Below are 17,098 nucleotides of genomic sequence, written 5' to 3' on the forward strand. Positions count from 1 at the left end.
CCAGTGGCCACAGCTCCGATTCGACCCCTATCCTGGGAACCTCCATATGCCGTGAGAACGGCCCGAGAAATGGCAAAAAGACAAAAAAAAAAAAAGGTCCCATTTATTTCATATGTAAAACATTAAAATAGAATTTAGTAAGCTGTACAGAAATGCAAGACTTGGACCAAACACTACACTAGGATGAAAAATAAATGACTACAGAAGAAAGAACTTGAATATATGAGAACTATAAATATGATTAGGAATGCAAATGGGATAATTTAGAATTAGTACAAGAGTAACCTAAAGAATAGCATTTAAAGAAACCAATTCTAAATGCAATTGAGTATAGGATGTCTGGGAAGTAGAAATTTAAGGAGTGACTCATAATCCACACATGACATGAAAAGGTATGGTAACAAAGGATGAATTAAAATTTTGAAGGATGAAAAAAACAGGCACAACTATAGGGAATAAAGATCACTGTCATTATAAGTCTGGAAATTTGAAGATGAAGGTTACTGGTGGGTTTTGTTTTTATTTTTTTTTCTTTTTAGGGCCAAACTCTCGGCATATGGAGGTCCCCAGGCTAGGGGTCTAATCAGAAATACAGCTGCTGGCCTACAGCACAGCCACAGCAATGCCAGTTCGGAACCACGTCTGTGACCTAAACTATAGCTCACGGCAACGCCGGATCTTTAACTCACCGAGCAAGGCCGGGGATTGAACCCTCATGGTCGCTAGTCAGATCTGTTTCCAGTGTGCCATGACGGGAACTCTGGAGGTTATTGTAAAAAAAGAAAAATTTTAAGTTCTGTGGAGGATACTCCTTAATCATAGGTCAGTTTTATGCTCAAGGTCTCAAAACTAGTAAATGAGTTAAACCAAAAATTGAACCCAGATGGTCAGACCCCAGAGCTTGTACTAACCACTTCAGTTACCATCTTTCAAAAGTAACAGAAACAAGTTTCCAGATAGTGTTACAGGAAAAGATCAGAAAGGGTTTTAAGTCAACAGCTTCTATTTCTAGTGCATTATGAGCCTAATTGCTAGGTCCTTATTCCTCTACTCTCAGTATTAAAAGCTTTGAAAAAGTCTGACCTGTGATCCATGGATGGGCTTTGAAGACCCATTTAAGCATGATACACATGTGTCTGTTTCTCTGAAGTGGTCTTACATCAAATTCACAGAGATCTTTGACCCAATAGAGAGTTCCACTCTAGAAAGAACAGCAACTATCACTTAGAAAGTGCTTACATTTGCTGGGCACTGTTCTAAGTGCCTTAAACACATTATACATTCGGTCTTTGAAACAACTCTGAGGTAGGAATCATTAATCCCTATTTACATACAAGGGAACTGAGATGCAGAAATGGATTTACAGTCACTGAGCCAGAAAGTGCCAGAGCTAGAGTGTAAATACAATTTAGTGCCTTAGCTCACACTTCTAATTATATTGGGGTTTTTTTTTTGTTGTTTTTTTTAGGGCCGCACCCACAGCATATACAAGTTCTCAGTCTAGGGGTCGAATTGGAGGTACAGCTGCCAGTTTACGCCACAGCTACAGCAACAAAGGATCCAAGCCATGTCTGTGTTCTACACCACAGCTCATGGCAATGCCTGATCCTTAACCCACTGAGCAAGGCCAGGGATCAAATGCTGCATTCTCATGGATCCTAGTCAGGTTCATTACCACTGGGCCAAGACGGGAACTCCCAATTATATTGCTGGAACAGCATATTGGTATCCTTAGAACCATGTCTTTTAGTCATAATAGTGTTAATTTTTTTTTTAAATGCTTTTAGGGAGGGCATTTAAGTTTATACCTTCTTATTTTATACATATGCTACCACTTGCAAAATTACTCCTTTTAGCATACGGCTGTCATTATTGGGGGCCTGATAAAATCTCACTTTAAATATTTTCCCTCTCAGCCTTTGAAAGTTCCCATTTTAACTCTTATCTCCTCCAGTAAGTGGGTTGTAGTTTTCACTCATAAACATTATCCTTACAGTCACTAGTGTTTTCGAGCTCAAATGAATAAAAGACTCAAAATAAGTCATTAAAATGAACCTCATGACAAATCATAGAAGGGAAAAGTCTTGTATTTCCAATAAAAATGGGAAAGGTGCTAAAGGCAGCTCTGTGCTGGAGTGCCTTTTGATTGATGGACTTTCGCTTTACTCAGTTTGTCAACTAGGAGCTGATGAAATTATTGCCTTCCATCTCCCCAAAAAAGAAGTCACAGAAACATATTACTTATTTGAAAGAACAATTCCATTAGTTAGTTATGAAATTTAATCGTAAGGATCAAAGAGTGATTATTGGTCAAACCAATCCACATTAATAGCTTTGAAGTATGCAGAAGCTAGTTTTTAAATAAACAGTGACAAATACTAATCATTCTTATAACACTGCTGAGGATCTAAATAAATGTGATTCTGGAAGTCCAATACAAAAGGTAAGAGAACGATAGTGCAATCATCAATAAGTAAACCAAATGCATAATTTTCTAAATCATTTTTAAACAGCACAAATTCTAGTTTTTAAAAGTCTAAAGCTACATAAAACCTAAAGCAACCTAACTATTTTCTACCTGAGATCAAAACAAGTTTATTTTTTTCCTATCTAAACATAATTCTTGGCATTGAGGTAAATCTGAATTCACGTGATATACTTTGTCAGACTTTTCCAAAAATTTAAAACCCTGCTTTAGAGAGAAATTCTTATGCTATACATACATATTTACATATTTTTTTCTTCAAAGACTAATGACAAATTTATGAGGTTAACAGGCCTATGATGGGACCATGATACTATTAATAATATGGAAGTAAAAAGCCATTTATTTATACATGTGTTCCTATATGGTGCAATATGAAATGGGATCATAGAATCTATGTACATACATGAATCACTAAGAGTTCAGAAATTAAGCTCACATTAAAACTCACTCTATTCTTTTTTGAAGCAGAGGTTGCAAAGTTGTGATGTATAACCAAAACATTGTTTTGAAAGTTCTAAAACTAACCATCCAATAACTGCAACTTAAATAAAAATGAAACCGAACCAGATCTTCACTGGTTACTTTAGGGTCTGCAGATTTTACTGAGATAACAACCTTTTATCTCTTGCCTCTCCTCCTCATGAATGCCCCCAACACCTCCAGCTTCCCTTTTACATGGCTATCTTTGGCAGCATTTCCAAATCTTGAAAGCAAAAGAACCTGCTAAAAGTAAATGGAAGGGATGAAAAACACTACATATGACGTGTGAAAACCAATCTCAGAGTATGAACTGAGAAAAAATATTAGATGGAACACTAAGCAGCAGTCTACTCTCAAGGGAAAAAGAGAAAATAAAAAAAAAATAGGGGGCTGTTACTCCTAGATCTTCTTCCACATCCTCTCTCGATTAGAAGTGTGGAACCAAAATTTCAAACTTTGGAAAGGTAATGACTTTGAAGGAGGAGCTAGGGAAGTGAACATATGATAAAGAAGTACAGCAGTAACTTTAGCTGTCAATGAGTTTCTTTGCTCTGGCATTGGCATTGTCAATACGGTCTTTGTTGGTGTCAGCCTGAAAAAAAAAAGATACCAGCATTACTTCACGAGGTAAGCTGCTCTAATAAACATTAAATTTCGTATACTTAGAAAAATTCAGGAGATAGTCACATTACAAAACTCATTTTGGGTAAGAAGTGATAGAATATCAAACTCGTTTAGAACTACTTGGGTATATAAACATGACAAAGGTATAAGAGAAGAACTTGCCAGTATTTCGAGAATTCTGTAACTTTTTTCTCTTTTTTTTTCTTTTTTTTTTAATGGCTGCATTCATGGCATATGCAGGTTCCTGGGCCAGGGACTGAATCCGAGCTCCAGCTTCGGCAATACCAGATCCTTTAACGTTCTGCACCAGGCTGGGATTGAACCTGCACCTCCATGGCAACCTAAGCCGATGCAGTCAGATTCTTAACCCACTGCACCATGGCAGGAACTCCCTCTGTAACATCTTTTTTCATAGTTTAATATGTCTGAAACTGGGATGCATCTTATATTAAATGGCATTTTAGATGCAATGAAAATATAAAAATGCTTTTCTCTGCTGGAGATCTGGACCATGTGGGAGTCCCCTGAACTGAACACAGAATCTCCTCTGGAGGAGTTCCTGTCATAGCTCAGCAGAAATGAATCTGACTAGTATCCATAAGGATGCAAGTTCGATCCCTGGTCTCGCTCAGAGGGTTAAGGATCTGGTGTTGCCATGAGCTGTGGTGTCGGTCGCAGACCCAGCTCAGATCCTGTCTTGCTGTGTCTGTGGCATAGGTTGGCAGTTGTAGCTCCGATTTGACCCCTAGCTTGGGAACCTCCACGTGTCTTTGGTGAAGCCCTAAAAAGACAAAAAAAAAGAATCTCATCTGGAGCTACCCTGGGTCTAACTCAGAGAATGAAATAACCTGCCCCAAGATGTTTGGAACAGATGTATTGCCAACCACATCAATATGTGAATTAAAATGATGGGTTTACTATGTAGCCTAAACCCACATAACAGCATTAAAACCATCTTATGAACCACTGTTTGCCTCAATGAACTCCATCATAAGTGATTCAATAGAGCCAGGCTTAAAAGATTAACCCAAATTTTAACGGAGAGATTTTAATGAAGTAACAAGAAGTAAGAATAGCTTTTAGATATGACACAACCAAATATTGAACATAATTTCAGTTTCTTTTATATCATGTGAAGTAAAAAATAGCAATCATACTTTTTCATTACTCATAGGACTCTATCTTGTGTTTTTGTGTCTACCCCACAGGAACCATTCTGCAAAAGTGATTTTTACCTACTTACGACATGAGGACTTAGAAATTTAGTAATTTGTTATTAACAAAATAAAATTCCAAAAGCTTACGTGCTCATTAAGGGGAAAGTAAAACAAATGACAGCACACACAAAAGTTAGAGAAGACAGTAAGCTTCATGAGTGAAATTTTAAATAAAGGCACTTCATTCCAAGGTCTTAGTCTCAAAATGAACAACTACCATGAGTGAGAGAGGAGGACTTGACTGATGTTTTTCTTTTCTTTCTTTTCTTTTTTTTTTTTTTTAGGGCCACACCCAAGGCTCCCAGGCTTGGGGTCGAATTGGAGCTGTAGCTACCAGCCACAGCCACAGCCACAGCCACGTGGGATCCGAGCTGTGTCTTCAACCCATGCCATAGCTCACAGCAATGCTAGATCCCTGACCCACTAAGGGAGGCCAGGGATCAAACCCGCATCCTCATGGATACTAGATTTGTTTCCGCTGCACCACAACAGGAACTCCAACTGTTGTTTTTCAATGTGTTAGACCTGCTGCCTCATCAAAACTGTTAAGACCTGTGAGGATAAGATCTTATCCTATTCCCCAAAGTATCTAGCACAGATGTCCATTGCTAAAACACTGTATTGGATGTCTCATTTTCCTGTGGCACTAAGAAGCTCTTACCTTTTCTGTGATCCGTTCTATTTGTCGATTTTGAGCCTCGATCTCATTGCCCATGTCCAGGGCCATGTTTTTTAGATTTCCTAGGATACTGCCCACTTGAGTCAAGTTCTCTTCCATTTCGTCTTCTCTGGCATCATTTGTTATACTATTGCAAAAAAAAAAAATTTAATTCAGTACTTTGGGGTGAATTATGGGGTGATTTAGTTTTCATAAAAATAAGTAACCAAAATGACCTCAGCAAGTGTTGAACCTAAGGAATGCAGGTTACCATTTTTGGGAAATACTCTATAGCAAAAAATGCAAAGACTGACCCAAGAGAGTGCAATGTCTTAAAAACCCTTAAGACAAGATAAAGAAACAACTCTAGGGAGTTCCCTGGTGGCCTAGGATCCAGAGTTGCCACTGCTGTGGTGCAGGTTCAATCCCTGACCACACATGTCATGGGCACAGCCAAAATAAAAGCAAAAAACATGCTCATTCTCACACTCCACTCCAGATCTCCTGAATCAAAGATTGGAAGGGATCCTAGCAATCTACATTTTATTAAACATCAAAGGTGATTCTGATGCATGCTTAAGTCTAAAGAATCACTGCTCTGAAATAGGTTGCAAAACTCCTGTAAAGTCTGAAATATTTACTAACTGACCATTTACAGATATCCTTATAGGGATCTGGTCAACTGCTACTCTGGATGACACTTTTTTTTTTTTTGGCCCCACCCACAGCATGCAGAAGTTCTGGGTCAGGGATCAAACCCATGCCACGGCTATTACCAGAGCGACAGCAGTGACAACGGCAGATCCTTAACCCACTGCGCCACATGGGAACTCCTTGGATGATTTATTTTTTGTCTTTTGTCTTTTTAGGGCCACACCCTTGGCATATGGAGGTTCTCAGGCTAGGTTCGAATCAGAGCTGTAGCTGCTGGCCCATGCCGCAGCCACAGCAATGCAGGATCCGTGCCGCATCTGTGATCTACACCACAGCTCATGGCAACACCAGATCCTTAACCTACTGAGCAAGGCCAGGGATCAAACCCTCGTCCTCATGGACCCTGATTGGGTTCATTAACCACTGAGCCATGACGGGAACTCTGGATGATACATTTTAAAACACATCTTTGTATTTACAGAAGTAAAACGTGATTTCTTGAATAATTTGGAAACGTATTTTATATAGAAAAGTTAATTCATCACTGAAGGCCATTTTGTCAGAAGGCAAATTTTAGAACAGAATGAATGCTATTTCAAACCCACACCTCTGCAGTGACCTGCTGCAGTCGGATTCTTAACCCACTGCATCACGGTGGGGGGAATTCCAATAAATGCTATTTCTAATTGATGAGTTAGGATTCATGCATAACTATACCCATCCTCCAGAAAGAGCTATTCATTCAGGGAAAGGGTAAATACACTGGGAAGAGCTAGCATACCGTTTAATGTATCCGCCGCTGGCTGCTCCTGTGGCTGCTTGCTGAGGCTGACCATTTGTCACTCGGCCTGGCTGCTTAGATACTACATTGCTAGGAGAGTTGTCTCCACCATCACCCCATGTCGCCTTATAGGCTTTACCAGACTCAAAGTTCTTTGTCCTGTGTGAGAGACAGGAGTGTAGAGAGATACCAAAAAGCAGGAGAAGGAGAACTGTTATTATTTGTGCTTGTTACCTTGGTGATGGCCTACCACCCTTAGCATAAATGCTACACACAGCTAAATCGAGATTATCCATACTATGCTCTATCACAATCTGGTATGGGAAAAAGATGAACTGTTTAAGCCCGATGACATTAAAATTTTTTTTAAACTTAAATTACTTCCACCAAATATTCACTAAGCAGGTAGCAAATAGCATAATGTAATTACTGACTATTTTTCATGTTCCCTTAGTTTCTGACACTCTCCAGAAGAGGGTACTGGACACTAGGGAAAAAATTCCTTAGGAAAGATGCTCTGGGATGCCTTAAGAGTTCCTTGCACGCATCTCAGAGGCTGATGAAAGATGGAAGAGAAAGAAGACTGAGTGGGCAATACTTAGACTTCAGCTGCCCACTCACTTGAACTGTAGTAATTCCCCTTGGTCCATTTTTTTTTAAGTCAGAATTTTGCATTAATTAAAAAAAAAAAAGTTTCTTAAGAAACACATATCATGAAGAAGAGGCATGAAATATTTTCCAAATTAAATAGCCAATAAATGAGTACCCTGGTGCCAGTTATAAATCCTTTGGTTTAGGGCTTTTTCATTTAAAAAGGCTATTACGAAAATAAAAACACATATAAAACTTTAACTGATAATTTAGCTAGGTACAGTCTCTACTCACAAAATTTAATTTTTGCTTTTCTATAAACAAAACAGTAGTATATGGTTATAATGTTGGTTTCTAATTCATTCCACATGATATATTTAATGAATAAATTTTGAAATTGCAAAAGCAAAGGAGGGATGTTATGAAAACAATGGCTTCTTTCCTAATAGGATCATGTGAGGATTTGTTTTTGGCAAACTTAGAATGGGATCTTAGACCTTACTCACCAATGCTACAGAAAAGGGTACTACTACTACTGTTTGGGTAAGAAGTGCTGAAAAAATAAATCAATGGATACTGAAGAGCTAGTTCTCAAAGTGCCTTTCCAGGTTCCACTTTAAGTTCTTTGCAACTGATTTCCTATTCATGCTATTATGTTTAATTAATTAATCTATTTATTATTAAGCCATGTTAAATTATTCCTGGAACAAGGTGGGATGAATATTATTTAAATGAATATATATAATTATCTGTTAGTTTGGTAGAAACCCATTTACATGTATTCTCCGTTAATAAGATGGGTCTCAGGCAAAATTCAGAAGCAGAGTAATAGCAACTAAACAAAATAAACAATGCATTATTTACCATAAAGTTAACCAGAAATATTAATAGAAGTGATATAAAGTAGGTAGGGCCTTTATAAGAATGTCAGATTGTAAAACAGGTCAAAGAGTGAGGGCTGGAATTCAAAAGTCACTAAATAATAAGACATGATGCTTCTGGCAGTGTTACCAGGCCGGGACAGGACTTGTGGGCTCTTGGTCTAACGAGTGAATATATATATATGCTCCAATCTTCTTAACCTTAAGAAATAACATTTCTGGAGTTCCCGTCATGGCTCAGTGGTTAATGAACCTGACTAGCATCCATGAGGATTCGGGTTTGATCCCTGGCCTCACTCAGTGGGTTAAGAATCTAGCGCTGCCATGAGCTGTGGTGCAGGTCGCAGATGCGGCTCAGATCCCTCGTTGTTGTGGCCAGGTGTTGCTGTGGCTCTAGTGTAGGCCAGTGGCTAAAGCTCCAATTCGACCCCTAGCCTGGGAACCTCCATATGTCGCCAGTGTGGCCCTAAAAGACAAAAAAAAAAAAAAAAAAAGAATATTTCAAATTCCTTCAACTTCTGAGAATTTTTCCTTTAATCAGATATAAGGAGCATAAAATGGAAACATATTGTTTTAACATGATATTGTGAATGAGGTTCAATTAAGGCATAGTTTATAAACAAAGAGTCAAACTGGTTATCAAACCCTTCTCCCTTTAAAAGAACTGGATCCTCAAAGAAGTTCTTCCAAAATCCAGTGGAAAAGGTACAAAAAGCTAATCTTTTTTTTTTTTTTTTTTTTGTCTTTCCAGGGCCACACTCACGGCATATGGAGGTTCCCAGGCTAGGGGTCCAATCGGAGCTGTAGCTGCCAGCCTATGCCAGAGCTACAGCAACGCAGGATCTGAGCCGCATCTGTGACCTATACCACAGCTCATGACAACACTGGATCCTTAACCCACGGAGCAAGGCCAGGGATCGAACCCACAACCTCATGGTTCCCAGTCAGATTCGTTAACCACTGCACCACGACGGGAACTCCCAAAAAGCTAATCTTAATTGAGCTGTCATTTTACTTTCAAAAGGGTTGGGGAAACAAAAATCCTGCACTTTTTTTTCATGGAGTTAGGACATGTTTTGCATGTTTACAAAGCAGTGATATTTATATGCTGTTGACTTCATATCTTCATCCTGACACATTCATGTCTCTTTCAGCTCCTCTACTCCAGGTAGTGCCTTTTGCTTGCTCAACATCCTGCCGCATGCCACTATCCTGCAGCTTCTCCAACTGAGTTGTAACACCCTTAGTTACCTGTTTTTAAGGGCACTGTCAGGCAGCTGCGTATCTAATAAAAATAATAATGGCTTTAATCTAATTTTTATTCCTTCAAAAGGTTATAAATGCTTTAAAAAGTAGTACTTCCCAAACCTGACTGAGCACCAAAATGACCAGGATGCTTTTGCACATATAGATGCACAGGCTATGCTCAGAAGATTCTGCTTCAGTGTATATGGGGTGGAGGCTGGGAATCTTCTGTTGTAACTATTGCTTTATTTAAAATCAATAGGTCATTTAGCTACCCAATCAGGGAAGAGAAACACTGTTCTACGAGACTTCCAATCTTTTGTAGAAGGGATATTTTAGATTACTCTGGTAGTCTTAAGTATTCACACAGGATTTTTTTTTTTAACCACAAGACTTATAATAAATTGACATGAGTCCCAATCCTAGACCTGTCATTCAGTAGTTATGGAACCTTATGTAAAATTTCATCTCTGAGCATCTTTTCCTTATATGTAAAACTAAGATAACAATACTTAATAATTCACGGGGCTGTTGATGATAGATGTAAAGTTGCTTTATAAAGCATTAGACAAATATTTTTGTTCTTTGGTTAGAACTTCAACCTGATCCTTCGTTAACAATTCATCCCTTTAAGTGTACACATTACCAAATGGCATGTTTATTCTTCTAGCCCATTAACATTCCCTAGTTTTGAGATCTACAGATAACTAAATATAGTTGGAATTTAGCTACATAAAAAAGACATCTTGGCCAGGGTTGGTTTTGGTCTATAGTAAGTAAAAAAGAAATGGTTCTGATTTGCAACAGAACTCTTTTGCATAATAGAATTTACAGCCTCTTTAGGAAGAAATTAGATTTCATGATAAAATGCTAAATAAATTTGTGATAGATTTTAACCAATTAAGAACTCTATCTAGATAGATTTACCCTTGACTGTCAGTTCTGAAGAGTAATAATCTTTACCACATTTTTCATATAAATATCACCTTCAAAAATGGCATTATTGAAACAAGAATTTGAAATATCCCTTAATTCAAGAAAGTGATGGAAATACAGAAAACGAGTATCAGGATATGAATTTTAACAATAACTTAACAATAATCACAATTTAACAACTGCAATTTTAACACTTTGAGTTTTGGTTGTCAACATTAGTACTAACTGAATAAAAACAGCAAAAAGCCCAATATTAGCTATAATTCTTTCTTATCAAGGAGAAAAGGGATCAAGTAAATAGTGTGTGTGTGTGTGTGTGTGTGTGTGTGTGTGTGTGTGTATGAGAGAGAGAGAGAAAAAGAGAATACCAGGTTACAGGAAAGAAGAAAAAAAGAGAAAGACACAGGGTAGAAATCAAACACTTAATTTGCTACAATTTAACCATACTCTTCATAGTTCCCATAAAGATCCAAAATTAAGGAGTCAAACATAATAAACAGAGAGCTGACTAGAGGGTTAACGTCCATAAAAAATTAAGATTAGTTAGCTCTGTATTAATTCAATATGAAACCATAGCAAGCTAACGTATGACATAATAGCTACTATGGAACAGATTATAACATAGATTAAAGAAGACAAACCCTTCTTTTTTTTAAAAAAAGGAGATACTGGATATGGTAACATTTTAAATTAGTATCCCACCTTGTTCCAAATGGCATTTAAGATGACTTACATTGACAATTAACTCCTCAATTTGGTAGTGGCCTAAATAGTGGAGAATCAAAATCATTAGAAGCAACACTTTAGTAGAGGAAATCTTAATCTAGAACCAAAAGGAGTAGGGAAACTTAAGAGAAGATAGCTGAAATCAAAGTCCATGGAAAGATGGATTGAGCCTAAATTCCCTTACCTTTGAACAGAACTAGAATGCAGCAATTCTCTACAAAGATCAACCTATTTAAAATTTCTTAGGAAACTTCAGGTGTGTTTTTACTTTTATAATCTTTTTTTTTTGCTATTTCTTTGGGCCACTCCCGCAGCATATGGAGGTTCCCAGACTAGGGGTCGAATCAGAGCTGTAGCCACCGGCCTACGCCAGAGCCACAGCAACTCGGGATCCGAGCCGCGTCTGCAACCTACACCACAGCTCACGGCAACACCGGATCATTAACCCACTGAGCAAGGGTAGGGACCGAACCCGCAACCTCATGGTTCCTAGTCGGATTTGTTAACCCACTGCACCACGAAGGGAACTCCTACTTTTATAATCTTAAGTGTTATTTAGCAAAAACTTAGCATCAGAGCCATTAGTCAAAGAGTGATATTATAAATTAAGATCATTTTGTCAAGTCCATCTTCCAGTAGACAGCACTCATCAAGGACAAATTCACTTTACATCACATACAACAGCACAGCTTTTAAGGCAGTCTCTACCACTCACAAAATCCATGCACATGCACAGAAAAGCAATTTGAAGCATCACCTTTAGATAGCAGGTTAACAGCCCAAGTCACGCCACAAGATTGCACCTTAAAGTTTCCTTTGATCAGTTACTGAGCCCGGCTTCTGATGTTAAATCTTCATTTTTAGTAAGCAGATTAGAAAGGAAGAGATTAAGTGAGAAAATGAAATGCAGAAAGTAATGAATGCCGGTCAAATAGAACAAAAGCAAGCTTAGAGTTTTCAAAACATAATGCATTTAAAATTCCTGCCTGGTTTCACAGAAACAACCAACATCTGAGAATCTAGATAAAAAGAAAAACAAGAAAACTATTTCAACCAGAGCATACCTCAGTTTTCTTAATAATGTCTGAATGATGATATTCTGTCCTAAAATTATGAAAACTAACATGAAGAGAAGGCAAATGTGTAGTATCTCCAGTGAGAGTAGGAAGGAGGAAATACTCAATTGTTGACTAAAATACAGTACTTCAGGACTTACTTTAACCAATCAGAGCTGAATATTTACAACTTAATATGACATAAGACTCAGTAAATATAAAACCTATAGTGCTAGTTCTGAACTTCTTTAATAAGAGGTTGAAGTATCAATTTGTCTTCAAACTATGAGCCATTCCATTGTGTTTGACATTTTAAGCACAGACTGAAAAGAGGAGAGTTAAAGACAGAAGAATACCTGTGTGAGAATGGTTAAACTGGGACACGAGGCAGTTTACTATTATGAGGCATTCCATTTTAAGCCTGCCTTCTTTTTAAACTCTTGTTAATTAGAATTACAACTTATCAAAGTTACTGACAGGAATCTATGCTATTTTGCTTTTAGGATTCAAATAGTAGCAGGCTAAAAGAATGACATTAATTCACAATTTTTAATCCTGGTTCTCTGTTTTTAAATTCTAGTAGTCATTTAAGAAGAAATGGCTAAGTTTATGGAGTTCCCGTCATGGCACAGCAGAAATGAATCCGACTAGGAACCATGAGGTTGCGGGTTCAATGCCTGGCCTCACTCTGTGGGTTAAGGATCTGGTGTTGCCATGAGCTGTGGTATAGTTCTCAAATGGCTCAGATCCTGCATTGCTGTGGCTGTGGCTTAGGCCAGCAGCTGTAATGTCAATTGGACCCCTAGCCTGAACCTCCATATGCCACAGGTACAGCCCTAAAAGTACGAAAGCCTAAAAAAAAAAAAAAAAAAAAAAAAGAATTAGCTAAGGTTAAAATTCCCTTCTAATACAGGGTTCTGTTAAGTGAAGCTATTTCCATGTCTAATCAAAAAAAAAAAAAAAAGATTGCTTAAAAAAAAAAAAAAGATTTGCTGATGTAGCTTCAGTGAATACTACTGAACAAAAAAAATCTCAGAGTTCCCGTCTTGGCTCAGCAGAAACGAATCTGATTACTATCCATGAGGACTCAGGTTTGATCCCTGGCCTCACTCAGGTTAAGGATCTGGTGTTTCTGCAAGCTGTGGTGTAGGCTGCAGATGCGGCTTGAATCTGGCATGGCTGTGGCTGTGGCTGTGGCCAGCGGCTACATGTCTGATTCCACCCCTAGCCTGGGAACCTCCATAAGCCGAGGGTATGGCCTTAAAAAGACACACACGCACAAAAACAAAACTCAAAGAACAAATCTGCTCAAGAGGTTTTCTATATAGCAACAGGCCTAACAAGAGCAACAATAAAAAGATTCATTCTTTTCTTGCCAGAGTCAAGCAAGGTCACACATAGTTAAAAACTAGGGCTCTGCCTGGTTTGGAATCTCAGCTCTTCCACTTGCTAGTGTAGCCTCTTTGAGCCTCTGTTTCCTCATACATAAAATGGTGATAATTTATCAAGAACATATACCTGATATTAAGGTTACTGTAAAGACTGAATTTAAAGTGCTTAGGATAGTAAGAGCCTATATCAACTTATAAGCCCAAAACTCTCATTCAAACCCCTGGATGTGATACATCTTGAGCAGTACCACATAATCACACATATCAATATTTCTGTAATGAAAGAGGTTAACATTTACACTAAGTGTGATAAAGATCATTAAATAGACTCAGTTCCAGTTACATCTTACAGCTTAATAAATGAGTTGTGATACTACATTCTGAAAAAAAACAAACCTTCGGCTTTGAGAGTTTTTTAGATTTCAAAAGGGCAGAGAAGAGGCTGAGTTGTTATCACCATTGAACTAGTACTAGATTTATACAGAAAATTAAGAACTGCCTCTGCCTTTGAGAAACTCATGTTAAAGCTATTTACATGATAAGCCTAACTGAAACACAGATCAGCAGATAAGATTACAAAGATCAGGACCCGGGCAGGAAAGAAAATAAGTAAAGCTAAAGAAGACAAGAGCTACCATAGAGGGCAAGGGCTCAATGGTGTAAAGGAGAGACAGGTGGAGGGAAGGTAATTAAAATCAGAATCTTTAAACTGAAAAACTACCCTCTCCTCTTTAGGGAACATCGGTCCTATTACAGGAACAACTTGATTGCATCTGTTAAGAAGTGCTTTCTTCTCTTGACCCACTAGGTAAAGGCTCTGCTGAGGTTAGAGATGTCTACCTTCGCTTGCATCAGTGTCCAAGAAAATCCTGCCTATGCTTAGCTGGGCACACAAAGAAAAATAAAATTAATACTTCTATAGCTCCATTTCCCATTTTCTATGATATCAGACTATCTGAGGAGTCACTGCTCTTCCTATGCATCAACCTCTGACTCAGAGATACTTTGCTCTAGGTACTAAGGAGGAATCCCCTTTCCTGGCCCGTCTCTTAGTATCTATCTCAGGGAAATTAATTTGCTTCTTTTTCTCTGCTCTCTTCCAAGATACACAGAACAGAGGAGAAAAGCACAAGTAAGATCACAAAACACAGTTAAAGAGTTTAAACAATCTGTACATTTCTAACTTGTATTCTTAAAGTAACCCACTAAACCCTATTTGACAGGTCATAGTTATTAAAATATGCATCTTGAGAGAGTCAACCAAGGTCTGAACACATCAAGAGAATTGTTTTTCTTAGCTTCTTATGCCCAAAATAAACACTAAATTTGACCAACAAACAATTTTTTTTTTAAGGTCTGCACCTGTGGCATACAGAAATTCCCAGGCTAGGGGTGGAATTGGAGCTGCAGTTGCTGGCCACAGAAACCCGGGATCTGAGCCACGCCTGTGACCTACACCATCAAGTGAGGCCAGGGATTGAACCTACAGCCTCATGATACCAGTCGGATTCATTTCCAATGAGTCAGGAACTTCCACCGACAAACAATTTAACTCTATTTTCTCTAGTAGAAATGGCACAGAGAATCCTGTCACATGAAAACCTTTACCTCAAAGTAGGACAGAACGCTCCTCTATTCTTAACTCCTTTGAGGAATACAAATGCTGAGTCTCTAAACCTTTGTATCCCATTTCTGGTTTACCATACCAGCTGAGACAACTGGATGGAAGTATTAATGCTTTCAAAGCTCTTTAAAAAATGAATACTCTCAGCAGAAAAGGTAGTAATTTGGTCTCCAGACAATGTCATTTCAGTCAAGGATAAAGTTCAAAGTTGTCTTCTTAATGACTTTTTAAAACAAAGATGAGTTTCTTCTAATAGCAGAGAAGAAGGGTGACATGGTCACCCTTGTCTGAATACATATATTTGTCAACACTATGGAGTCTGTTTTACCCAAGTTGAGAGGTTTTTTTTAAAGTACTTTATTTTTTTTTATGGGCCATACCTGCGGCATATGGAAGTTTCCAGACTAGGGGTTGAATTGGAGCTGTAGCTGCCGGCCTATACCACAGCCACAGTAATGCCAGATCCAAGCCGCAACTGTGACCTACACTGCAGGTTGCGGTAATGCCAGGTTGCAGCAACGCTGGATCATTCACCCACTAAGCAAGGCTAGGGATTGAACCTACAACCTCATGGATACTAGTCGGGTTCATAATCTGCTCAGCCACAATGAAAACTCCAAGAATTTAAATATCCATAATAAAGTCACCAAATAGAATGAATTCCTTTATGTCAAATACAATCTCATACACTGTAAACATTTTGAAGACTTTTCATCTCCTACCTTACTGGACTTCAAAACTTCAGAGTCTTCTATGATTTTTCCTCCTTCATGTTTGATGTACAATTAATTGATTTAAAGTGAATTTTCTTTGATCTACACTTTTCTCTCTAATCTTGATTAAAAAGTTATACCCCACAGGCCCAGATTACAAATGGTTCCTAACTGGCCTCCTAGGGTAGTACAGTTATGTACTTCACTCCAATCAATCAACTCCTTAGGCTGGCATTCAAGCTTCTCTACTGCCTACTTATATCTTATTTTCCACTTATCATCTTTATGAATCATGTAGTATGGTTAGGTCAAGCTCCTTCATAATCTTTATTTACATTAAATCTTCCACAGGAAATGTCTCCCACTTCTTCCATGTTCATCCAGATCATTCTAATCGTCCAGAGCCCAACTCAGGTCCTATCTCTCCTGTAGGATGTTCTCCAAACCAACTTTTATCAGTTTTGTATCCTTAGCCTCAGCTGATATCACATGATCTAGCAGTAGATTTACACAGTTTTTACTTTATGCCATTCCTTCTCATATATCTTCTAAAGCCAGGATCTAATTCTCTGCCTGAAGGAGAAAGAGCTTCAGTTGGTCTAACAAAGTTCCTTATTTAGGCCCAGTCACACTTATTACGGAACATGGAGGCGGGGTGTTGTGTGTGTGTGCGCGCGCACTCTCACTTTAGATTTATTTGAAAAGGGTCTTGATTTATCAACTCACCTATAACATGGGCATACACAAAGGCCACAGCACTTGTTGAGTTCTGTTAAAGTCTTCTCTGCCTCTCTCATGTCTTTGTTTATTTGATCCATGCCTTCTTCTATTCGGTTTAGTTGTTCTAAGAATAAGTTGTGGAAGTTACACTTTCTATTATTTTCATGGTCCCAATCAGAATACACTATTATTATGGAATAGAAAATTTTAACCTTGAATCTACCATTAACCCATCATGGTGACTGTATCGTGCCAGAAGGTATCACATACTGTCCAAAATGAAAACAATCTTTCACATACTGATTCTGAGGCAT

At 38.2% G+C, this 17,098-nt stretch overlaps 1 protein-coding gene across 7 annotated transcripts in view; it reads right to left on the reverse strand.

Annotated features, from left to right (window-relative positions):
* Positions 1–2,071: 2,071 nt before the first annotated feature.
* The window catches only part of SNAP23 (synaptosome associated protein 23), a 43,840-nt gene continuing 28,813 nt past the window's right edge, over positions 2,072–17,098 (reverse strand). For 5 of the 7 annotated variants that reach the window (XM_047766583.1, XM_047766586.1, XM_047766585.1 and 2 more), the window contains 5 exons: positions 16,791–16,908; positions 12,268–12,300; positions 6,903–7,061; positions 5,471–5,615; positions 2,072–3,560 (listed from right to left, as the gene is read on the reverse strand). In XM_047766583.1, the coding sequence (XP_047622539.1) occupies positions 3,495–3,560; positions 5,471–5,615; positions 6,903–7,061; positions 12,268–12,300; positions 16,791–16,908 (521 nt within the window). In that variant the 3' untranslated portion in view covers positions 2,072–3,494. The remainder of the gene's footprint in view (positions 3,561–5,470; positions 5,616–6,902; positions 7,062–12,267; positions 12,301–16,790; positions 16,909–17,098) is intronic. The other 2 variants (XM_047766588.1, XM_047766589.1) reach the window with 1 other exon arrangement.

This window comes from Phacochoerus africanus, chromosome 2 (genome assembly GCF_016906955.1).
Source record: "Phacochoerus africanus isolate WHEZ1 chromosome 2, ROS_Pafr_v1, whole genome shotgun sequence".
NCBI lineage: Eukaryota > Metazoa > Chordata > Mammalia > Artiodactyla > Suidae > Phacochoerus > Phacochoerus africanus.